The sequence below is a fragment of the Lytechinus pictus genome, chromosome 6 (assembly GCF_037042905.1).
Source record: "Lytechinus pictus isolate F3 Inbred chromosome 6, Lp3.0, whole genome shotgun sequence".
Taxonomy (NCBI): domain Eukaryota; kingdom Metazoa; phylum Echinodermata; class Echinoidea; order Temnopleuroida; family Toxopneustidae; genus Lytechinus; species Lytechinus pictus.
In genome coordinates, this window is record NC_087250.1 from 18062055 (window position 1) to 18089195 (window position 27141).

Genomic DNA, 27141 nt, shown 5'->3' on the forward strand with positions numbered 1-27141 from the left:
TTTTCATCCAATGTGCAGGTAATATAATCTTTTAAAACCCTGATTTTTGACGAGGCCAGTTTCGATCAATTATACCTCTTTGGTCAAGCCTTCCTGTCGACGAGAACGAAATATATGACAAGTTGACAACACAATTAAAGCCCAAACCAACCTTCAAAGTTTATACGGGCTTGCCTTTCAATTATGATGCGTGTTATTTTTTCTTAAAAGCACCAAGCAACATTTAAATGTATAAATTAGGATGCTATTTTATTAAATTATGCTGTAAAAAAGGATCGTGTAAATGAACCTTTTTATTTAAAAACTCTAGTTTAGTAGTCGATTTCAGTTCACTAACGTATTAAAATGCGTTACTGAACTGAAATCGACTTCTGAACTAGAACTTGCCGCCACATTTATCGTTTTGTGTGTATTTCCTTTTCGTTAAATAATTTTAAATACCATTCATGTCCATCACGTTTGAAGCCTCATTTAAAGATTCCCAGACCATCTTCAGTTTTTCATCCGGTTTATCTGATGATATTTGAGATGCTTTCCACATCGAGAGCATTTGAATGTTAGCATCCTTCCTATTGTACAGGGAACGATGCTCGATGTGCTGTAACTCTAAATCGTCAAATCCCAGTTGCTTGCCAATCTCATAGAATTTCTCTTTGTTAATGCGACGGGAAAATTGTAATAGCGTGCAGTCAGGAATCTCTCTGTATTATTGGATTGAAATCATGAAATTCACTATCAGTAATTGTTACCATCATGACATGCATTAACTTTATAATAAACACAATTTTAAGAAAACTGACAAGTTTGCGTTATTTTAATTTAAAAGGCAAATTAAAATTTTAACTAATTTACATTAATCTTCAGTGTTTTTAGTAAAGCAAAATAGTCACACATTCCATTTATGAAGTTGCTGCTTTTTTCATTTGTCTACACTAAAACGTACTGCATACTAAAGAAACTTACTCAGTTGGGTCAATATCTTGATGGACGTAGCCGAATCCGAGATGAGAGCAATGTTAAGAGAAGAGAAAAATAAATTTATGAAAGAAAAATTACTAATAAACTTAATTATTAGTATGCTGCCTAGATGTTAGCAAGTATGTCGTTCCTCATGCAAACCTATACGATCTTAAGTTACAAACGAGATAAAGAATTTTGGCATGTAATTCTACAAGAGTAACGGTAGTACCACTTGAGAAAAATTGCCAAAAACCCGTACTGTCGATTTTCCTTACAATATTTTACAAACAAAAATGCAGTTACACCATGAATCTAGAAGCATTTTTCTGAAACTAGTAAAACACAATTATTACTCACCCCTTTACGGACGATGAAAAACTAGACTAAATCCAATAGTTTAATCCACATGCGAAAATAAAGGATAACGCTACTCAATTTGCATGTTATTATCAACTATTTTTTGTGATAATGGGAAAATAAATTAATGCTTGCAAAATATATGTACTGTTATTGGAAGAAATTGTCAGATATCCGTACTCTCCATTTTATAGCAATATTTCCGATTTCTTACAAACGAAGATGCAGTTACATCATGCAGCTGAAAGTAATTATTCTGAAACTAGTAACACAAATAATGTTTATCAATCTCTTTAGATACGACAGGTATTATAAAAAAAAGACTGAAACCAAAGTAAAATCAACAAACACTAACTCAAACCTGGGAAAGTTGTATCATTTGAAGATGAGTTGAATGATTCTATAATTGTGATGAGGGTATTCTTTGCTGCTTGGGTAGATGCTTGTCTCCCTCTCCATGCCAGTAGCATGTCATAGGTAGCTTTCTGCCTATCTCGGAATCTCCTGTACTCTACCCGATCCAACTCGGCTATGGTGAAACCAAGAGCTATGCCCATATCATAGAACTGATTTACGTCCATTGTCTGGGCTATTGTTAGAAAGTCTACGTCCGATTGTAGGTCACTGTTCTTTACTTCTTGGAGTGTCCTAGAAGATGGATTGAAATAAAAAGGCAAGGCTGAAATATCAAAGAACTGTACAGTTGTTCAATATCAATGAATCTATATTACTACATATTAAAACAGTTTCCCTATATATCACATAAAAAATTATACATCCATGGCGTGGCAATGTAATTTTAAAAGCCTTCGTTGAAACGTTGCCGTTGTGAGAACTTGACTGATAGTTCACGATCATAATTATTATTGATATCTTCATCCGTCCTATCGAGTCAAGAAGCATATTACGTGAAATGAAATCAATCTTTATATCTGTTTTCTAAACAAACATCTGAGCTTCCTCAAAAAAGAAGAGAAAGGAAAAACATGTTATCCGATGGAAACTTACCTAGTGAAGTCTGTCTGTTCGGAGAGAAATTGGCACAGAGGTCCATCTAACACAGAGAGAAAATGAAGAGTCATAAAACAAGCATTCCACTGTGTTTTCTGTTTACAATGATAATACTTTATTTCATAATTTAGAAATTACCTTCGGCATTAACAGATCATATAAACTATGCTTATGCTGTCTGCGATAGTGTCAATGGATGAATATGTACACCTTGTAATGATGATTGGTTTAATACCGTTCATTTAGTTCATGGAGCTGAGTGACATGGTGGGTAATTCTTGAATCCATCGCCTTATCCAAGGCTTTGGTGATTAAAATAAGAAATATTTTATCATTGCATTATCAAACATGAAATTCTACCTGTATATCTGATGACAAAGGCAATAGATCGTGAAATCCCAAGCTTCCCAGCCTGTGTAATTGTTATGGTAATCACTGCAAAGTTTAGATCGCCTTCACTGGGTGGAACGTATATCGATATACATTGGCTTATCTTGGCTAGAAGGTCCCTAAGAGAAACGATCTGTTGGGAAAAATCCAGCAGCAGAATAGAAATGCATAAACCACCAAGAGGCTGTGCCGTTTGGGCAGGCTTTGATCCATCATAAAAAAAAGGTATTATTTAAACCGGGGGGGGGGGGGGTACTAGCCAGGAGGCTCCTATAGAGTAAAAATCATTTACTAACGTATATATGCTTACTCTCCACGGAGCCAGGAATTCCATCCCATTCATGTACGTGTACCGCCCAAAAACAGAAACTTTCGCGAGATTTTTCCCGAGATTTTGACCTTCCTTCTAAAAGAACTAGCCCTAAATTATGTAAGTGGGATATAACTTCATTTCCGACATTCCTACGCTATCGATTTCATTTTTAAACAAGAATTCATTTTAAAAACGAGAAAAATATTATGAAAAGACGGCGGGAAACTTGACACTGCAATCTTGTTTCTCATTGTTCTTTGCCAACGTTACGGACGCATGCGTCCGTAACGTTATTTTAATGAATTCTTGTCTAAACATGAAATGTTTTACTTTAACTTATAGGTAAATATCATTGTACATGCCTCAATTTATTTTGTCTGTATAAGTTCATTGTGATTATTTCGCCACATTACTTTGTTCTGTTGAAAATGAAATAAATTGAAATTGAATTGAAATCGATACCGTAGAAATGTCGGAAATAAAGTTGTATCCCATTTAAATGATTTAGGGCTAGATCTTTTAGAAGGAAAGTAGAAATCTCGGGGGCGAAAGTTTCTGGTTTTTTGGCGGTACGTGCAGATGAATGGGGAGGAATCCCTGGCTCCGTGGAAAGTAAGCATACGTTAGTAAATGATTTTTACTCTCTAGGAGCCCCCTGGCGAGGGGATACTTAGATTTGGTTAGGACGGGGGTGTGCGGCTGAAGGTTTAAAACCCATACCCATATTTACGAGTCATTTCGGCTAAAAGTGTACCCTTTATTTAAGGGATTTTAATAAAATTTGACAAGCAAAAAATAATAAATAAAAGAAGTTATCACCCAAATTTGGAGGAGAATATGGACCCATGTTTAAGGCCAGTATCTAAAAATTGGGGCCATGTTTAGGGAATTTCCAGCATAAAACCATACCGCATGTTTAGAGATTTTTTTTTTCCAAAAAAGCGACCCGTATGCCTTATTTTGTGAGTACTTTAAATCGCTTTGGGATTAGTTTCATGCTAACAAGGAGCCTGATTGCTAAGAGCACCTTATTTGTTTTATGGTTATCAAATAAGTTCTGAAGCTTAATTACCTGGCTCTCAATTTCTCCTCCTTCACGATGGCACGTGATTGTGACGTCACCAGCCTTTGTTTCAACATTGAAAGGGACCGAGCGATGACATCTATGGTAAGATTGTTGTCTCGACTTCTCTTGTGTTGCCTAAAAAGATTATAACGATTATATTTAATTTCAATTATTGAAAAATGAGAAAAAATATCAAAATTCATATTTTATAATTCTAACTAGAAATCTGGAGTACAGAAACTCCGAAGACTAATTTTGCCTGCCCAATTAATCTTCGGCGCGGCAGCGCTATATATTTGTCTGACGCGGCCGGAGCTCCCGACTTCCCACCGGTTGTGAATCGGACTCTCTACCAGCTTTATAGCCAACACAACCGTTGAAATGATTGATATTGTGTATTAATGTTATTATCAACATGCAATTACAGATGTGAAAAGTTTACTTTTCTTGATGAATGTGTAAAAAATCCTGATTTTTATTTACAACGGTGCTAATATCTTTAAGCAGAATTATCTATAATAATTTTGATGATAAGAGCAATACTGATTATGACAGTGATAATTATATTAAGATTGATAATGACAATAATAATAAAAATAATAATACTATCAATGATAGTGAAATGGTTCAGAGCGCTTCAAATCATTACGTCAACCAATAGCATTCAAGTAATTTTGTTCTACCCGCAAACATTCACCTAGCTCATCTGGCTGGAGGGTGGAAAATTTTCAATCAACAATTTCTCAAATGATAAAGATCTTCGGGTTTTCAGAGCTGTTTTTTTTTGGCGAATGAATTATAATTCTGAACTTATATGGAGCGACGATGTTTAATACTGACCGCTTCGTTTCCAGGTAGGTCGTTACACAACTGAAGATTAACTGCAAGCTCTTTTCCTCTTTCGATCCTGTATGGGACGTATGGAGTACAAATAAGTTGCTGTCGGATCACCTGTTGTTCAAGAGGAATCAGAACCCACCACTCCGCACAGTGGCCAATGTACAACTCAAGATGTTTCTTGTACAGTCTGCAGTATGGTGGTTTGTCTGGTGAGCTGGATGACTGCTTCCTTAGAGTTTTCGGTAGATCTTGTTTTACCAATGCCGAAAAGAGAAAAGATCAATGGAATGAATTTTATCACGACTTTCAGAAAGTCACAATGGTTATTAACTGTATAATTATCAGAAACGGTATTATTAGTGACATAATTAGCTGCTGAAGGAAGCTAATGTATTGAATGAAGACATTGCGGTGTTGATTTTTTTTTTATAACAAACATGTGTACACGTTGGTATCAATAATGCACAAAGCATTTTCATTCATCTGTGTTTTGGAAACATTTTACATACCTTTATTTGGAATATATTTTACATACATTTAATTGTTTGGTTTAAAATTGATACTTGTTGTAATTATATACATTCTTTCTAGCACAAAGCTCAAAGAAGGGAGGATGTTACAATATCTGCATGTTTATGAGATTTGAGGAGCATGTAATGATCCTACCAAAAGAGGGCGCTACAAACCTTTAGTACTTATAAAATGCTTCTCTCTCGACTATACAGAAGCTGTGTTATTCTGTTTGACTCTGACTCATAATATAACTTGAAACATGATGGCAGCGGTGAAAAGTTACATATTTCCGTAGAACAGTTATTGTTCTTCTCTCTGAACTCTATTATGCATCTGCAAACTGTGTTTTGACCTGGATTTCGCCAGCTTTCTGAGAGTCATTCCTGCATGTGTCCCACATATGTAAGTCGGTGTACTGTTTTCTACATTCAGTATAGCTGCTATTAGTATTGGTGTGAATTACCATTCTGACTTACTGTTACTACTGTTGATTGCATGATGACTGATAATCATAGTGATGGGTCTCCTTCCGAGCTTCCACATGGAGCTACTTTTGCTAAGCCTTCCATTCAACCCCTGGGCATTTTAATGCGTCTGCTGGGCATAATGTCGCAGAGGAGTGGAAAATGTGGAGCCAGCAATGGGAAAATTACTCTATTCTCACAAATCTCTCTCAACAACCTGATCGTTATCAGACTGCCCTTCTCCTTCACAGTGTTGGACCGGAATGTCTTCGCGTCTACAATGGCATGAAATTTGCTACTGAGGCTGATAGCATCAAATGTTCTGTGATTATATGGACAAGTTTAACACACATTTCCTTGGGGAGAGCAGGGAATTCTTTGAGAGATTTAAATTCAACCAGCGCAATCAAGAGAGTGGTGAATCCATTGAGCAGTATGTCACGGTTCTTCTTATGATGAGCAAAACGTGTGGATTCTGTGACTTTATAAAAGACAAGCTGCTTGTTGATCGTGTCCTACTCGGTGTGCGTGATGATCGAATGAGAGAACTACTCATTTCGAGATCTGACCTTGACCTCACGACTGCTATAGACGTGTGTAAAGCTGTAGAGGCTACTTCTGTCCAAATGAAAGCTCTGAGTCAAAAGAATGAAGACATACATAAAGTTGGACAGAGACATTTCCCAAAGTCTGGAAGAAAAAGAATAGCGCATAGAAACCAAAAGGGAAAGATCTACAGAAAGGTAAATCAGAGGTTAAGAAGTTCAAGTTCTGTAACAGGGTTCATGAGATGAAAAAAGAGTCCTGTCCAGCATGGGGACAAAAGTGCAAAGCTTGCAGTAAGCCTAATCACTTCAAGGGATCTTCAGTGTGCAAGACGAGGAATGTTCACCATGTCGGAGATGATGACTACTCATCCTCAGCTGAAAGCATTAGTTTTGTGCAAATTAATGCAGTGGATATGGACAAAGAGCCAATTATCTGTAACATGCTTATCAACAATCAGAGGGTACCGTTCCAACTGGACTCAGGTGCAACAGTGAATCTTCTTCCACAAAAGTATCTAAAAGAGGAGGATGTAGTTCAGAGTGCAAACATCCGTCTATCTATGTGGAACAAAGCTATAACTCATGCTATTGGCAAGTGTAAGGTGATAACCAGAAATCCTGCTACTGGCAAGAAATACAAAGTTGAATAAATTGTAGTAAAGGAAGATCTACCTCCACTGTTAAGCAAAACAGCAGGGGAAAAGATGCAGCTCATTACTGTTCATTATGATTCCCTTGAGCTAGTACGCAGCATAGTTCCTGAGGACATTGCTGAGATAATTCCTGACAAGCATCCTGATGTGTTCTCGTCTTCTTCAATTGGCACTCTGCCTGGAAGTCCTGTTGATCTGACGGTTACGGATGATGCAATGCCTACTGTTTGCCCAGCTAGAATCATCCATGAATCCTTGAAAGGCAATATAAAGGATGCACTTGATGATCTTCAGGCAAAAGACATCATCGAAGAAGTCAGCTCTCCAACTGATTGGGTAAATCAGATGGCTGTGGTGCAGAACAAATCTGGTAAAGTACGTGTTTGTCTAGACCCCAGACCTCTCAAGAGGGAGCACTATCCCTTACCTGTCTTAGATGATATTCTACCTCAGCTTTTCAGATGCTACAGTCTTTTCAATCTGTGACTTGAAAGACGGATACCTTCACTGCCAGTTAGATGAAGAGTCTAGTTTACTGACGACTTTTGCCCCACCCTTGGGAAGGTACAGATGGAAACGTCTTCCATTTGGTTTGAAAGTCAGCAGTGAAATCTTCCAAAAGAGGCTTCACCAAGCACTTGATGGTCTTTCTGGAGTCCGCTGTGTGGCCGATGACATCATCATCTGGGGCAACAGTGACGCTGAGCATGATGCCCGACTGCATTGTCTACTGAAGAGATGTCAAGCTGTTGGCATTGTGTTGAACAAGGAGAAATGCCAGTTCCGACTGAAAGAAATCTCATTCCTTGGCCACATAGTATCCAACTCTGTAATCAAACCTGATCCATCAAAGATCGAAGCTATCCTGAACATGAGCGATCCTTCCTGCAAAGATGACATCCATCGTTTGCGTGGGATGGTAAACTACCTATCCAGATACCTACCTAAGTTATCAGATGTGATGAAACCTCTCAATGACTTGACGCATAACAACTCAGCGTGGACTTGGGACTCCAACCACGACAAAGCTTTCAAGCTGTTGAAAGAGATGCTAGTGCAAGCACCTGTGTTGGCCTTCTACGATCATAGCAAACTGCTAGAAATTCAGACTGATGCCAGCTCCACAGGCGTGGGTGCGGTTATGCTACAAGATGGTAGACCGATAGCCTATGCTAGCAGAATGCAGAGTGATGCTGAATCCAGACACTCTGTCACTGAGAAAGAAATGCTTGGTATAGTATTTGCACTGGAGAAATGGAATCAATACACCTATGGCCGTGAAATAACTGTGTTCACTGACCACAAACCTCTTGAAACCATCTGCAAGAAACACCTGGATAGAGCTCCAAAGCGTCTGCAAGGGTTACTGCTACGAGCTCTTGCATATGACATACAAGTGAGATATCTCAAGGGCAAGGAAAACGTTCTGGCTGATGTTCTTAGCCGTGCTTCTCTTCCCTATGAGAGTGGACAACATGATCTAGAAGTGGTGAATGATGTTAACCACTTGGCACTCCCTGATGACAAGATAGCAGAGATAAAAAGACAGACTGCCAATGATCCTACTCTCTGCCAACTCAAAGACACCATTCTTGAAGGGTAGCCAGACCACAAGTCACAACTTCCTCAGTCACTCACCCCGTACTTTGGTTTCAGAGATGACCTTTCTGTCAGTGATGATCTAATCTTCAAGGGTGAACGGCTTGTAGTCCCAAAACAAGTCAGGCACAAAATGAAAGAGGAGTTACATCGTGGTCTCAATGGTGTCGAGTCAACTTTGAGGAGAGCTCGTGATCATCTCTACTGGCCGGGCATGAGTAACGAAATCAAGGAATTTATTCAAACATGTGCCACATGCCGAGAAAGCTCTATCTCACAGCCTGCCCAGCCTCTGATGTCGCACCAGATTATTGACAGACCATGGGCCAAGAGAGGACTTGATCTTTTCCATCATAGTAATGACACATATCTTATCATGGTCTGTTATTACTTAAACTTCTTTGAGATGGAAAAACTACAGAGGACAACTGCCCCTGCAGTCATCAAGAAACTGAAACACCAGTTTGGGAGATATGGAGTACCTGAAATCATCGTATCTGACAATGGTCCCCCTTTCTCCTCTAACGAATTTGCTGAATTTGCCAAAAAGCTTGGAGTTAAGCATAATACCATCTCTCCATACAACAGCAAAGCTAATGGCAAAGCAGAGTCTGCTGTCAAGACTGCAAAAAGAGTACTTACAAGATGCAATGATACTGGAGATGATGTTGATCTAGCCTTACTCAACATTCGCAACACCCCTACACAAGGTATCCAGAGTAGTCCAGTCCAGAGATTAATGGGTCGTCGGACTCGTACTCTCCTCCCCACTTCGACTCGGTTGCTTGCACCTGATCGCAACCCACAGGCTGATCTTGAGAGACTGAAAGAAAGCCAGAAACGTCAAGCAAAGTATTTCAACAGAGATACAAGAAAGTTGAAAGATCTCTCACTAGGAGCAATAGGAGGAGTCAAGCCATTCAACAATGACAAGAAGTGGAAGAAAGCAGTTATCCTTAAGAAACTGGATGACCGTTCCTATGAAGTTCGCTGTGAGGGCCAGGTTCTCAGAAGGAACAGAGAACACCTCAGAGCCACATCTGAACCACAAGATGTACATGACACTGGTCCTGCTCTTTACAACTGGAGACGTTCTGATGGTAATCCTCAACCTGATGTACCAACTACTGAGCGCCATACTTCCCACACCAGGACCCAGATATCACAGACCGCGGATATCAACAGTCCGGAGAAGTCGCGTGATGCAAACTTGAATACCTCAGAAATGGAACCAACCAACCCAGCTTCCCTGAGACGATCTAGACGTCAGCGACGCGAACCGCTTAAGATGAGGGATTTTGTTACGTTTTGAACATTTAAACCGAAGAAGGAAAGAAAGTGAATGCTGAAATAAACAAACTGAACGCTAACATTTCTTAAACATTTTTTTTTTGCTTTAACTCAAGCAAATTTTGAAGTCAGAACTGAACCAACAACCAACTCATCTATCAAATCGTTTATTTGGACTTATTTTTATTTTGTGAAATCAACCTGGACAATTTAACCTGGACTTTAAAATCATTTTGTTTGCAACTGGAAGAACTGTTTTGAACTCAATTATTATTTTTTTTGCAAGTATTATAATTGTGCAACTACAAAAAATGTGAAAGTCTCATAAACTGGTTTTTTGGACATATATTTTGGAAACATTTTACATACATTTAATTGTTTGGTTTAAAATTGATACTTTTTGTAATTATATACATTCTTTCTAGCACAAAGCTCAAAGAAGGGAGGATGTTACAATATCTGCATGTTTATGAGATTTGAGGAGCATGTAATGATCTTGCCAAAAGAGGGCGCTACAAACCTTTAGTACTTATTAAATGCTTCTCTCTCGACTATACAGAAGCTGTGTTATTCTGTTTGACTCTGACTCATAATATAACTTGAAACAATTTGATGCAAGATAAAAGAGAAATGCATAGAAATACGCCTCGGTCAATGAAGGGCCGTGCCGGGAATCGAACCCCGAACTTTCAATGTGTAGTCGGGCGGCTTAGACCACTCGGCCACGACACCACGCCGTTAATAGTGAGAATGATTACGATCGATGCGACTTGTAATAACTTATTGTAATGATGATCTTAAAAATGTCAAATTTGATATTTTTTAAGTAGCATCAAGGTCATTTTAAGAAAGAAAAAAAAGCCCCTATGCTTTACTGTTACCAATGATACGTTTATTGTCTTACTGCAATATCAGTCTTCATAGACTTACCCTTGATTGAGTCCCACACACGACAAACGATGTCTGGTTTCACCTGCTCTGGATTGACGACCAAAGAAGAGTGTGGTATAGTGATCTTAACAGGCTGGTTGAAGATCAAAGGTTGAGGGTCACACTTGATCCCATAACAGGCCATTGATTCTCCTTCAGTGATATCGACACCAGGATTGTCTCTTAGGATGGTTAGGGTGATCTGACAAGAAACATCAGGTGGAACCGCTCCAGGAGGAAGGTACATTGATATTCCAAGGTCTTCTAGATTGATTTCCTGACTAGAATTTCTGTTGACTTTGACCGAGGCATCAGAAGAGTTGGATAGCCGATCTGTGATACAAGGTGAACAACAAAGGTCATGGTACGAACAATATAGAAGAACAAAACTGTATTTTAGGCAATGAAATAGAACAATTAACAAACATTTTCACAATATACATGATCGATGTATAGGCCTATCAAAAGATGATATAAGCCTTGTGTTTTGATCTCGGCTATTCAAATTCAGTTCAAAATGGTTTATTTTTGGAATAAAAGAATCAATCGAGACATAAAGACGAATGACAAAAGTTTTGACAATTGTAGGTTAAAATCAATGAGGCAAGGCATATCGTACAGTATCACCAAACACAAAAGCACCAGTTATCACATAGCATAAGATGAACGATTACAGAACACTGACCATACGACAAGACGTCAGCGAACACAATCAAGGAAAATAGCATTAAAAAATCTGCTAATATATAAACTACAAAGTTTTAGAATCAATATGATTCACAAGTATTCAGATATATGCAAAAAAATCAATGCTAAAATCAGAATATTGATTTCCAGATCTTAAAAAAGTATTAAGAATGGGAATGAATGGGAAGGTGACGCGAAAGGTGAAGTTAATAGGAATACGGGAAATGAATAAGGGAAAATGTATTGAGAGATTTAATATAAAAGTACATAGGAGGTAAAGTATTATGAGAAATGTTAGGAAGAATAACGAGAGCGAAACGAAGAATAAGAACAAAAAGAGAGGAAGTGGAAGGGCAAGAAGAATCAAAGATGGAAGAACATTACTATATTAAACGAGAGGAAACAGGTAATTGAATGAAAAGACGGAAAAATTGAAATACAAAGTTAATATACATATAGTGGGAATATAGGTACAAACCACTTGTTCCTAATTTTAATACCCCAGGTAAAAAAACCAGTTGAAACCAGTTGAAATTTTAACTGGTTTCAACTGGAGTCAACTGGTACCAGTTGAAACCAATTGGCACAACTGGTAAACTCCCACCATGCCAGTATATTCCAGTTGAAACCCATTGTCTCAACTGGACATGCTGAAAACATACAAGTTTATTCCAGTTGAAACCAATTAACTATACTGGTATAAATTAGTACACCAGTTAATACCAGTTAAAACCAATAGGCCTTTCTGGTTTATCTACCAATAGATTCCAGTTTAAAACCCATTAGCCAAACTGGACCATTTGATGCCAGTTGGAACCCATAGAAACCCAATGGGTGTATATACCAGTTAATGCCACCTTAAACCCATAAACCATACTGGTATATCATTAAACCAATTGATAATAATAATAATAATAATAATAGCGGTATATTTACCCAGGGTAGCCGCTTCAGTTCCGAAAACTGTTCTCCCAGCGGGCCCTGCTATTATTGATACCAGTTAGAACCAACATGCATTACTGGTGTACCTACCAGTTGATTCCAGTTAAAACCCATAAACCAAACTGGATCAGAGTGTTCCTGTTGGAACCCATAGACCTCCCATAACCCCACTTGAAACCCATTAACCATACTGGAATATCAAACCAATGGATACCAGTTAGAACCAATATAGGCATTACTGGCATATCTACCAGCTGATTCCAGTTAAAAGCCATAAACCATACTGGAGCAGATTATACCAGTTGGAACCCATAGACCTCCCATAACCCACTTGAAACCCATTAACCATACTGGAATTTCAAACCAATTGATACCAGTTAAACCAGCATACATTACTGGTATACTACCAGTTGATTCCAGTTAAAACCCATAAACCAAACTGGAACATATTTTACCAGTTGGAACCCATAGACCTCCCATAACCCACTTGAAACCCATTAACCATACTGGAATATCAAACCAATTGATACCAGTTAAAATCAACATACATTACTGGTATACTACCAGTTGATTCCAGTTAAAACCCATAAATCAATTAAACTGGGACATATTTTACCAGTTGGAACCCATAGACCTCCCATAACCCACTTGAAACCCATTTATCATACTGGAATATCAAACCAATTGATACCAGTTAGAACCAATAGGCATTACCAGTATATATCTACCAGCTGATTTCAGTTAAAACCCATAAACCAAACTGGAACAGATTATACCAGTTGGAACCCATAGGCCACCCATAACCCACTTGAAACCCATTAACCATACTGGAATATCAAACCAAATGATACCAGTTAGAACCAATAGGACTTACCAGTTGATTCTAGTAAGAACCCGTATATACATATATAATATATACATATATATATATGTATATTAGAGGCATAGTGGTAATGCATTGTACTTATTTCCAACAGAGTTTATATATATATATATATATTATATAAGAACTATGTTTTCATACCTTTGTTGTTTTATTTGTCGCTTCTCTTAAACTGACTTTTGAAATATTTTTGTAATTGTTGATATCTGCAGTAATCATTCAAATTTCTTATCCGACAAGTCACTGGCTCAATATAGCTGTAACCCACTTTACATTAATATTTATATTTTTTGTACAGATCATATTACTTCAAAGTCCTCTTATCTTTGTTTTTAATTCCTTTTGAGATAATTCTTTATGATTATCATTCATGAATGTGTTTCCTATAACTATTATTATTGTTACCATCAACAAAGCGTTACTTTTCTTAAAAAAAAGCAAGTATTATTTCATACAATCCACTCTTTAATCTACATGTATTGTTATTCATTCAACATTGGTTAAATATATATTTATGTGAAAATGTTCATTATGTTAAAGGTATATACATTTAGCCTACTCCCAACCTTTGCCCGTTCCTGCTTTTGACATTACTCCCCCCCCCCTCCCTGTATACTTTTCTTTTTGTATCCCCTTTCCTATATTATACATTAGTATACTTTGTTATTTTTTTGTTGCTTATTTGTTTACTGAAATTTTGCTCTGTACAAATTCATGTAATTCAGCCTTTTACCACAATAAATGCCATGCATTTATCCATCCTATACACAGCTCGATTGAGGATAAGAGGAAAAAAATATCTACATAATAACTAACTTAATTATTCTTTATGTTAATTTTAATATTTCCACCTTGAAAAGTTTCATTAAAGTATGTGGTTCGATATTACCATATAACTTAAATCGAAACATGTTATTCTCAGTGAAATTTTCTAGTTTACATTAAAAAAATTGTTATTCTAGATATTTGTTGCGAGAAAAAAATTTCTTCCTATTTAATCCCTTTTTTCTAATTTAAGTTAAAGAGGACTATTTTACACTATTTTTACAAATCACATAAAAATTAATGTATTTTTCTTTTTTTAACTCACTGATATTTTAAAAATATTTTTGAAGGTGAATAGAATTGCTATTTTTTTCTATTTATAACGCGCATATTTATTGCTAGTTTACAACCTTGCCATGTTAAGCAAGGCTATCTTTATCTTTCAAATAAAAAGAAAATAAATAAAATAGAAATAAAGAACAAATATTAAGCTAATTCATTCTTAAACTTTCAAAGAAAAAAAAAAGCTCCAAAAGCAGAGGCAAAAATCGTCTTTTCTTGACTGGTTGCCAACCAAAACCAAACAAGAAGAAATTTGTATGTTAATTAAGAAGTTCGTATTTCTATTTTAAAACTTCTTTCTTGCTTTAGACCCCCCCCCCCCCTTCGTTATTCCTGACTCAGCAGATCTTCCTTCAATCACCGGGCGCGGGCGGGCCTGCGCATGCGCACTGAGTGCCACTGATCGCTATCGTCCGTATAATTATGCAAATTAACCAGCGCCGCCAAACGCAAACCGCCAATCTAATTTGAATTTGAAAGAGCCATCTTCGCCTCGCCGTTAATTTGCACCGCACTTTTATCGAGTGCTAGTGCGATAAAGAAGGGTAAAGAAGGCCGTTTTAATAATAATTCAACCACTGAAATCACACGGACCAGATTTGGACAATGACTTGAAAGCTAAGACATTCGCAGTAGGCTCTACAGGTAAGTTAACAATTTTCTATGATTTTCTTTTCGTAGTTTGTTAAATGGCGCGGCTCGCAGCTAGCTGCGGGGCTAGCTGTAACGTTAGAGTTCGTCAGGACATCCTGTTACTGCCCCTCAGCGCTGCCTGCCGGCCGCGACTAGCCGGGCGTGGATGTGTGGCTGCCATGCCGGTGCAAGTCTGCGCACATACATCATATTGACCTTACGATTTGTGTTAAGATTTAACATGAATTTCTTTTTATTTCACAAAATCTTTCAGTTGATATTGTTCCATATATTGTTATAAGTAAATGAGAGAGATATGTGATCGAATGTGAAACCGATTTTCTTGGTCTTGGAAAAAATCTGAGACTCAGCCAGTTATGATTTTCAATTTCAGATTTAACATTATGATAGTGGCCAGCGCCTCGTGTCTGCGCACCAATCACTATACACACGATTTGAGGATTTTGATGAGATTTTGAAATGCCGAAAATCGAAATTCTTTATTTTTTCCACCATTTTAAGAGTCTGATTTTTTCATGAATAGGCCTAGCTGTTTATCACTTTTTGACTGTGTATTTCAGGAGAGAGGGAGACCCAAAACCACCTGGAGTCATACTGAGCCTCGAGGAGGAGATGAAGTCAGTGAACATGACCTGGGGTACCGGTAGTTTCCAGAAGAAGGCCCAGCTCAAAACCGCCAGGACTCGGGAGTGGAGATCCGAATACTTCGTTGCTGCCCTCCATATGAGGAGGCTGTAAGTTAGGTAATTCAGATGTCAAGTTTTCTTTTGGGGTCTTTGTGTATCCTCTATTATGAGAATTATGGAAAAGAGATGGTGATTTAATGGTTTTAAAGATGTAAAATATGAAATTCTAGCACTTTTTTTAGGCCTAATATGAGTTCGGACACCCTACTTATAATTTTTTTTTGAGGAGCGCGATATTTTTGTACATGACCCAAGCCTAGTTTCACCACAGATTAATTAATAGCTACACAGCTGTTGCATTTACAATTTTAATAACAATCTACAACAATTGAGCATTTTATAAAATTGAGTGTGTCTAGGAAAGCAAATTCGGAGGCATAAGGAGAGCCATTTATTGAGCTCCATGGAATTATAAACATGAAGGACTGATCTCTGCGACATCGATTTCAGAAGTATTCCCAAGACCAAGTGAACTTACTCATTTTTTAAATAAATATGATGATGTGCTGTTTATCATTATAGTTGAATCATTGATTCACAATCCCATGTATTTTTCTTAATGTGCAAATGGAATTTTACAACACTCTGTAGTAACCCTTGCCCGCCTTAGGTGTAGACATGTATTGCTATTCACTGTAATATAGACGTATTTTTATTCACTGTTCACTGTACTGATTATTTTTCTCTCCATTGTTTTAAAAAAATTATTCAGATACATCGCATCTACCAGCAAAGAACGTGTGCCAGTACAGGGAAGGAATGTACCTGTCGCACGTGAACTCTTCAGAGGCAGTGAGGACAACAAGATCTGCAAGCAAGTGATCCTTTTTGTAAGAAAATTTCCAATTTGTACATTTCACAATTAATTTTTTTTTAAGCCTTTGTACACATTTAGAGTATCAAGGCTTACAATATGTAAAAATTAAATGTTTGCCCAAAAATCATTATGGGAAAGGTGGATTTCCAAGGAAAAATCAAATCTATCTTTGTTTACACAGTTGTACGAGCAACCTTATAGGAGGCTTGTCTAGGCTCCGTGATGAAAATACAATGTAAAAATTGATTCACAATCCCATGTATTTTTCTTAAAGTGCAAATGGAATTTTACAACACTCTGTAGTAACCCTTGCCCGCCTTAGGTGTAGACATGTATTGCTATTCACTGTAATATATACGTATTTGTTATTCGCTGTTGTTCACTGTACTGATTATTTTTCTCTCCATTGTTTTTGAAAAAAATTCTTCAGATACATCGCATCTACCAGCAAAGAATGTGTGCCAGTACAGGGAAGGAATGTACCTGTCGCACGTGAACTCTTCAGAGGCAGTGAGGACAACAAGATCTGCAAGCAAGTGATCCTTTTTGTAAGAAAATTTCCAATTTGTACATTTCACAATTAATTTTTTTTTAAGCCTTTGTACACATTTAGAGTATCAAGGCTTACAATATGTAAAAATTAAATGTTTGCCCAAAAATCATTATGGGAAAGGTGGATTTCCAAGGAAAAATCAAATCTATCTTTGTTTACACAGTTGTACGAGCAACCTTATAGGAGGCTTGTCTAGGCTCCGTGATGAAAATACAATGTAAAAATGATAAAATTATCTTCATGGAGTCCTCTAGGCTAGCCAGTGACATGGGCCCAGGCCCATCAATTTTAATTCATGCTTTTGCATAACCAAATGGCGTGAATTTGGAACTGGAAGTATAATTTCAGATTGACCTCCGAAATGAAACGTGCACAATTAGTCTGAACTAAAATAACATTTCCTGAATTTTTTCTTAAATCTGGAGGCTGAAGTATTTTTTATCTTTGAAATTAAATTGGTTCTCGTTGTTTTTTACCTCTGACTTACCAGTATGTGTGGGGGTACCGTAGAAGTAGAATTAAAGGGATGGTCCAGGCTGGAAACATATCTCAATAAATAGAGTAAAATTCACAGAGCAAAATGCTGAAAACTTGATCAAAATTTGATAATTAATTAAGGTTTTGAATTTTAAAGATTTGCATTATTCCGGTGAAATAGTTCTAGGCATGTCTTTATGAATATTCATTAGGTTGGCTGATGATGTCATATCCCAATTGCCCTTTTGTATTTTATTATATGAGATTAGGTTTATTAAGATATTTTTAACCAAGAACTATTGACAATTGGATTGACAACTGATTAGGTGCATTAGTTATTGACGCAACTTATTTCATTACAATGGAGACGCATCATTTACACATGTATGAAAAAATCAAACATTTATGATTTCATCTAGTAACATAAAAAAAAGGAAAGTGGAGATGTGACATCAGCCCACCTAATGAATATTCATGACGAAGTGCATACAACTGTTTTCACAAAATATTGATAAACTTTAAAATTCAATAACTTCTTGTTATCCTATTTTGATGAAATTTTCATCATTTTGCTCTGTGAATTTTACTCAAGTATTATTTAGATGTAAATATTTTCGGCCCGGACCATCCCTTTAATCCTCTGATAAAATTTTGTATTTCATTTTTTTTTTTTGCTTTGTCTTGCGTTTTTAAACATGTTCTGGGAACTGCTTTTTGAAAGTTGTCAGCATTAACAAGTTGTCTTTTTCCGACAGTTACCATAGTAACAGTCAGAGGCCAGTGCTTCTCAGCCAATCAAAAGCAATGATTTCACTGAAATAGTCGGCACTGACAATCATGAAATACCCATCAGATGTTAGCAGATAATGTGCAACATAGACTCCTAGATACATATATGCAAACATACATAGTCTAAGTCTTTATTATTAAAATAAATGTATAGGTATAAGGTCGAGGCAATTTTATCTCTGCGATGTCAATTTCAGAAGTATTCCCAAGACCATGTGAACTTACTATACATGTTGTAATAAAAATGATGATGTGCTGTCTATCATTTATAATTGAATCATTGAAATATGGAACTTAGAGAAGTTTCACTATCCCATGTATTTTCTTTATGTGCAGATATAATTTTACACCACTGAAATTTTGTATTACGGTATTCACTGTACTTATTATTTTTCATTCCATTGTTTTTTTTTTCTAATCTTCAGATACATCGCATCTACCAGCAAAGATCAAGTGCCACTACAGGAAAGGAAGGTACCTGTTTCACGTTTCCTCTTCAGAGCCAGTGAGGGCCCCAAGATCTCAATAAATAATAATTAAAAAAAGACTCCTTTATCATTCCTTTAAAAATAGTACATATTATTTATTGAAGGTAAATGCTTAGATGCATTATATTCAAATTTTGTCTCCAAGCTAGCATGTAAAAATTGGATTGACTACATATTTACTGTGTAAGTTAATGATCTTTGTTGACACATAATACAAGAATTATACACAGCATGTTACAGTTTGTAACATAATTTTCTTTCATTAAATTCCTAGTTTAAATACCATATAGATGTTTTTTGTGACTTTTGTCATTCTCTGATGTTTTTTGGTACAGATTTCAAGAGACTGAGGGATTGATTTACCAGAGCAAGTTTACAGTCCAATCCTGTTATATTGTGCATGTGGAAATTAACAAGGTTTCAATACAATGCTACAAATTTACCTTGATTCATTTCATCAGTCCTATGTGCAAGGATAATTATTTCACTTGTCCATGCACATTGTTATAACAGGAGTGGACATTCAATGTAAAGATTATTGAAGATAATTTATAATTGAAATAACCGCCTGAGAGGGTGGGGGGGTGTGTTGGTACCAATATTATAATGTGTGTGTGCGCAAGGAAAACGAAGGAGTGATTATATGAGAAGAGTAAAAGATCGGGAATGTACATATCCACATGATTCATTTTTGTTTATGCTATACATTGCAGGGTGTTTCTAACTGGTACCACTTGACAATTTATGTTTCCAACTGGTCCTAACTGGTGCTTCCAACTTGTTCTAACTGGCACCAGTTGACAACTGGTGTTTCCAACTGGTTTTAACTGGCACCAGTTGACAACTCATGTTTCCAACTGGTCCTAACTGGCACCAGTTGACAATTGGTGTTTCCAACTGGTTTTAACTGGCACCAGTTGACACCTCATGTTTCCAACTGGTCCTAACTGGCACCAGTTGACAATTTGTGTTTCCAACTGGTTTTAACTGGCACCAGTTGACAACTCATGTTTCCAACTGGTCCTAACTGGCACCAGTTTACAATTGGTGTTTCCAACTGGTTTTAACTGGCACCAGTTGACAACTCATGTTTCCAACTGGTCCTAACTGGTACCAGTTAGGACCAGTTGTCAACTGGTACCAGTTGCTAACTGGTACCAGTTAGGACCAGTTGCCAACTGGTATTTCCAACTGGTACCAGTTACAATTTGTCAACTGGATTCCAGTTGAATCCAGTTGATTCCAGTATTCCAATTTCCATATTGAATCCAGTTCGCTAACTGGAATCAACTGGTACCAGTACCAGTTGGATGAACTGGTCCTTAACTGGTTTTTTGACCTGGGACACATTACAGTGCTATGTTTTTCGATGGACGGTCAGTAATAATAAATTGCAGTCATGTACGAAGACTTTGGTGACGATTTCGTGTTTTATTCAATGCTCTTACCTTTAGTAAACTGTACATCATCCAAGGAAGGTAATCTACAGTAAGCAATTAATACAAAATCATTGAACATCTAACATCAAATTGCGCAGTAATTACAATTACTATATGAACTGCATTACAATCATTTAGAATATTCAAAAGAAAACCGTAATTTTTGATGGACTTCTGATAAAAATACATCAATGAAATGTATTCACATATTGTGCGCCTCTTTAAATTGCAAACTATGTGTTTTTAAGCTACACGAACTAATTAAACCCAGTGAATATTGAAAGGACAACATTCCAACAGAAAGACAGTTTGAATGATATAAGATAAACTCCACACGAGCATAACACTGAATATTTAATCAAAATCGGGTTTGAAATAAGGTTTTCTCTTTTAAAGTTTCGCTCGATTAAAAAATATCATTTGTACAATATGCACATTCTGGTCGGTATGCAAAAGAGAGGACTGATGATGTCACCCACTTGCTATTTCCTTTGTATTTCATTATATAAAATATTCCAGATTTTCTCCTTATTCTCATATGAAGAGAGGTTTCATTCCACCCCGAGCATGTGGTATTACCATTGCTTTAACAATTTTATGGTTCAGTTAAGATGGTGCTCATTGTCAAATCTGTAAAATTGAAATATTACACATTTCAAACAAAAAAAATATATAAAAGGAAGCGTTAAGGACATCATCGACTCTTTCATTTACATGTCACTGATTTGTGCATATAACTTTTTTTTTATGAAAAATAAGCAAATCTTCAAAATATCATATAATTTTACATTCGATTGTGATGAAATTTCCAATGTTGTGGTTGATTGATTTTTTTTCTGGGGTGGACTTGATCTTTGAAATGAAAATACATGTACTACAGAACCCGTTTGTACCGGAAATTTAGTTTAAACAAAATAATTGTTCACCTTGCCAATATCATCTGTCTGATCATTTCATCCTTTGCATAGTGGATTGGTAGGCAATCTGCTTCATCCTTAATATCAATCCTGGCTCCATGTTCCAAGAGATAGAACACCAATGCCTTCTCAGGAGATAACCTGCCACTGTAGTATTTTTCGGATACCTGCAACGGATGAATAACTTAGTTTGTGTGGTAATTATACATACAACCTTCAAATACCGATTTTTGAAAGGCTCAACGAAAATAAAAAATCATTGTATGAATTAAATATTAACTTTCTCACAAATTTAATAAAGTGAAAATAGTCTTATATGCTTTTTCATTATATCTTAATTGAATGTTATGCATCGTATTGCAATTAGCAGTGGATGCCGAAAATGCCATGATGATCAGTTGACTTAAATGTTTTAAAATCCAAGTGTGCACTGAAAATTGAGGCAAATGTATTTTACAAGACTAACCTTTCTGAGTGTTTCGGTGCCTTCAACATTCTGTTTCTTTTGGTAGCATAATTTGATAGCTTTATGAAGACATGTCTGACCGTCATTAGACTGTACATTGATATCAGATCCTTTAGCAATCATCCTTTCAATGATGGATGTAAGTCCGTACATCACAGCTAGATGGATGGCCACTGAATCATTCTGGATTGACAAAATTATATAAACGTAGTAGGAAAATTAGCATTCCTGTGAATGGTATTAGAAGCAGCATCAGTAAAATATTCGTCGTATATAAGATTGTATTAAACTTAAATTGTGAACTCTATATGGATGATAATCAATGACCTTTGTTTTTCTTCAAGAGTTTTACTGCATTTGATATATTCGATCAGCTGAGGGACATGCATGTCTGCAGGTATTAATTAAATTGTTAATATAGTTTAAAGCCAGGCTTTTAAAGTTGTAATATGAAAGAGAGAAGAAGAATGATTAAACTTTTTTTTTCAAATTTGTATCAGTACTTTCGGTAAAATTTCCATGGGCGGTATTCTGAAAATTGTGTTAACTGTGGTGTGTTTGTGCTAACACGGTTTTCAGAATACCGCCCCAGGGTGTATGCATGACCTACCTTAGCATTCAACTTGTCGATAAGCAGACCAGCAATGTCTCTATGCCCAAGGGTAATCGATTGATGTAAGGGTGTTTGGCCGCGAATGTCTTCTGTGTCACTAAGTGCTCCACCTGTAAGCAGGAATTTAACAACGTTAATGTAACCATGCTGAACAGCGATGTGTAATGATGTTCTCCCTTCATTGTCTGCTTTATTCACCTCCAGGGAGTCACCTTTTGAGAGCAATGCGTGTTGATCTTCTGCGTTTCGATTTACCTCACCTGTAAATTTGAGCAGATATTCGATGACGCCAAAACTGCAATTTGTTGCAGCACAGTGCAACACAGTCCAGCCATTGGCTGTTCTCTTATTCACATCTGCTCCTTGGCTGATAAGGTATTTGATGACGTCATAATGAGCATTCTCAACAGCATAGTGTAATGCAGCCCGACTATCATTATCCTCCTTATTGACCTCAGCTCTCTCACTGATCAGATATTTGATGACGTCAATATGACCATTCTCACCAGCACGGTGTAATGCAGCCAAACCATCATTATCCTCCTTATTGACCTCAGCTCCCTCACTGATCAGATATTTGATGACGTCAATATGACCCTTCTCAGCAGCACGGTGTAATGCAGTCCCACCACCATTATCCTCCTTATTGATCTCAGCTCCTTCACTGATCAGATATTTGATGACGTCAATATGATCACTGTTGGCAGCACATTGTAATGCAGTCCCACCATCACTATCCTCCTTATTGACCTCAGCTCCCTCACTGATCAGATATTTGATGACGTCAATATGACCATTCTCAGCAGCACGGTGTAATGCAGTCCATCCATCATTATCCTCCTTATTGACATCAGCTCCCTCACTGATCAGATATTTGATGACGTCAATATGACCATTCTCAGCAGCACGGTGTAATGCAGTCCATCCATCATTATCCTCCTTATTGACCTCAGCTCCCTCACTGATCAGATATTTGATGACGTCAATATGACCATTCTCAGCAGCACGGTGTAATGCAGTCAAACCATCACTATCCTCCTTTTTGACCTCAGATCCCTCACTGATCAGATATTTGATGACGTCAATATGACCTTTCTCAGCAGCACGGTGTAATGCAGTCCCACCACCATTATCCTCCTTTTTGACATCAGCTCCCCCACTAATCAGATATTTGATGATGTCAATATAACCATTGTTAGCAGCACGGTGTAATGCAGTCAAACCATCATTATCCTCCTTATTGACCTCAGCTCCCTCACTGATCAGATATTTGATGACGTCAATATGACCGCCCCAAGCAGCACAGTGAAATGCAGTCAAACCATCACTATCCTCCTTTTTGACCTCAGCTCCCTCACTAATCAGATATTTGATGATGTCAATATAACCATTGTTAGCAGCACGGTGTAATGCAGTCAAACCATCATTATCCTCCTTATTGACCTCAGCTCCCTCACTGATCAGATATTTGATGACGTCAATATGACCGCCCCAAGCAGCACAGTGAAATGCAGTCCCACCACGATTATCCTCCTTATTGACCTCAGCTCCCTCACTGATCAGATACTTGATGACGTCAATATGACCATTCTCAGCAGCACGGTGTAATGCAGTCTTACCACCATTATCCTCCTTATTGGCCTCAGCTCCCTCACTGATCAGATATTTGATGACGTCAATATGACCATTCTCAGCAGCACGGTGTAATGCAGCCAAACCATCATTATCCTCCTTATTGACCTCAGCTCCCTCACTGATCAGATATTTGATGACGTCAATATGACCATTCTCACAAGCACGGTGTAATGCAGCCAAACCACCATTATCCTCCTTATTGACCTCAGCTCCCTCACTGATCAGATATTTGATGACGTCAATATGACCACGGTTAGCAGCACGGTGTAATGCAGTCCCACCACCATTATCCTCCTTATTGACCTCAGCTCCCTCACTGATCAGATATTTGATGATGTCAATATGACCATTGTTAGCAGCACGGTGTAATGTAGTCAAACCATCATTATCCTCCTTATTGACCCCAGCTCCCTCACTGATCAGATATTTGATGGCGTCAATATGACCAATGTTAGCAGCACGTTGTAATGCAGTCCCACCACCATTATCCTTCCTATTGACCTCAGCTCCCTCACTGATCAGATATTTGATGACTTCAATATAACCATTCTCGGCAGCATGGTGTAATGCTGTCTCACCCCACTTATTCTTCTTATTGACCTCAGCTCCTTCCCTGATCAGATTTTTCATGATGTCAATATGACCATTCATAGCAGCACGGTGTAATGCAGTCCGTCCATGATTACCCTCCTTATTGACCTCAGCTCCCTCACTGATAAAATATTTTATGACGTCAATATGACCATTCAAAGCAGCATGGTGTAATGCAGTCCGTCCATGATTATTCTCCTTATTGACCTCAGCTCCCTCACTGATCAAATATTTGATGACGTCAATATGACCACTGTTAGCAGCACGGTGTAATGCAGTCCGTCCATGATTATCCCCCTTATTGACCTCAGCTCCTTCGCTGATCAAATATTTGATGACGTCAATATGACCATTCTCAGCAGCATGGTGAAATGCAGTCCCACCACCATCATCCTCATTATTGACCTCATCTCCTACGCTGATCAAATATCTGATGACGTCAAAATGACCATTCTCAGCAGCATGGTGTAATGCTGTCTCACCCCACTTATCCTTCTTATTGACCTCAGCTCCTTCCCTGATCAGATTTTTTATGACGTCAATATGACCATTCCTAGCAGCACGGTGTGATGCAGTCCATCCATGATTACCCTCCTTATTGACCTCAGCTCCCTCACTGATCAAATATTTGATGACGTCATTATGACCATTCAAAGCAGCATGGTGTAATGCAGTCCGTCCATGAATATTCTCCTTATTTACCTCAGCTCCCTTACCGATCAAATATTTGATGATGTCAATATGACCGCTGGTAGCAGCACGGTGTAATGCAGTCCGTCCATGATCATCCCCCTTATTGACCTCAGCTCCCTCACTGATCAGATATTTGATGACGTCAATATGACCATTCTCAGCAGCACGGTGTAATACTGTCTCACCACGATTATCCTCCTCATTGACTTCATATCCTACGCTGATCAAATATCTGATGACGTCAAAATGACCATTCTCAGCAGCATGGTGTAATGCTGTCTCACCCCACTTATCCTTCTTATTGACCTCAGCTCCTTCCCTGATCAGATCTTTTATGACGTCAATATGACCATGGATAGCAGCCGTGCGTAGTCGAGTCCAAAGGTCCATACATGTAGCTCCGAGAAAAAGAAATGTTTAATATTTTGATTGTCATAGCTAGCTGAGTGAAACTTTCACTATTTGTTTTTCTGTGTGTTGCTAAAATGAAACCAGCCTTAAAATGCATACATGTAACTCTACAACTGTTGTAAATTATTTGTGTTTTTTTGTTGGATGGATGAATTACCTTGTAGAAAAGAAATATCCCAGATATACATGTACATCACTATAATACATTATTTTTAAAGGAACTATCAGCACAGTATCACTAGATAAAGGTGCTATGTCAGGTGTGTAGTCAGATGTTACCCCGAGTTATCATATTTAGGTAGATGGGATGGTTAACGATGTTAGGAAGGGGTAGTCTTTACTTCATTTTTCAGAGTAAGAATACAGCCAGGACTAACATGGAGTCATTTACATTGATGTTAACCCGATATACACAGACTTTTATAGACCCAGTACAGAGCTACAAGCGAAATCTAAAAATGAAAAATGTATAGGCCACAAAGGCTTGCAACGCCAACTCACCTAACCACGCCATGGTGCGCGTTCACGTTCAATCCAATCCTAAACAAATAAAGTATGAAAATAAGAATCTTTCTTCTGTTAAGCATGTGCGAAATTTGTCCCTACAAAACGGGGCCTCTGAACGATTTTGAAAGTGGGGGACGGGGGGGGGGGGGGGTGGCTGAGTCAAAAGTGGGGGCTGACCGTGCACTCTAAAACAAATCAGTAAAAATGACTAGTTAATAGGGTCAGCTAGGTGTAACTGTTATATTAGTCGTATTTAGCTATTTTATAGTCGTTGTTTACTAGAACAGAGCTATTGACTAGAAGAGTGTGCAAAAAATCACAATCAGATGGTAATTTTTACTTTTTTTGTAAACGGTTTTGGAAAAAGTGGAGTGGGGGCACCCCCCCCTCCCCCGGTTCCGCAGCCCCTTCAAACATATAGAACCATGTTTATGTGTACGCGTATGTAGGAATTATATGTACACAGGAAATTGAAGAGTGAAATTGACAAATCAAATACCAATCGAAAGTTAATAAGCTACAATTAGTCCAGTCAATATAGGGTTTGACCCACCACTAATTGCAGCACTGGATATTCTACTGCAATGCTTTTCAGGAAGGTCCCCCCCCAAAAAAAAAAAAAAAAAATACTAAAAGTCCCAAAAAATCCAAGCAATGGAAATTCATGAAATTTGCATATTATGCAAATTAACCATGAAGAGTTGGAAAAATAGGGAAAATAGTCCAAAGATAAGACATTAAGAGTCCAAAAAAATTTAATCTGAGCGAAAATTCACAATAAATATCTGTATTCAATGTTTTTAATCAAAAGTGCCAAGAAATCTACCTCATTTGTATAATATGCAAATAAGC

General features: G+C 37.5%; 1 protein-coding gene and 1 long non-coding RNA gene across 2 annotated transcripts in view; one reads left to right on the plus strand and one right to left on the minus strand.

The window, feature by feature from the left end:
* Positions 1-25761, minus strand: part of LOC129263212 (uncharacterized) — a 44626-nt gene extending 18865 nt beyond the window's left edge. The window contains exons 1-12 of the mRNA XM_064100450.1: positions 22450-25761; positions 21840-22022; positions 21383-21540; positions 20466-20500; positions 10935-11267; positions 4938-5185; positions 4104-4232; positions 2689-2851; positions 2326-2371; positions 1679-1965; positions 964-979; positions 442-701 (exon numbers count right to left, since the gene is read on the minus strand). Of these exons, the coding sequence (XP_063956520.1) occupies positions 442-701; positions 964-979; positions 1679-1965; positions 2326-2371; positions 2689-2851; positions 4104-4232; positions 4938-5185; positions 10935-11267; positions 20466-20500; positions 21383-21540; positions 21840-22022; positions 22450-25761 (5170 nt within the window). The remainder of the gene's footprint in view (positions 1-441; positions 702-963; positions 980-1678; positions 1966-2325; positions 2372-2688; positions 2852-4103; positions 4233-4937; positions 5186-10934; positions 11268-20465; positions 20501-21382; positions 21541-21839; positions 22023-22449) is intronic.
* Positions 14885-19306, plus strand: LOC135154541 (uncharacterized). The gene is made up of 5 exons (XR_010293921.1): positions 14885-15198; positions 15768-15950; positions 16606-16723; positions 17141-17258; positions 18955-19306. It is a non-coding gene; the product is annotated as an uncharacterized LOC135154541 (long non-coding RNA).
* Positions 25762-27141: the final 1380 nt, after the last annotated feature.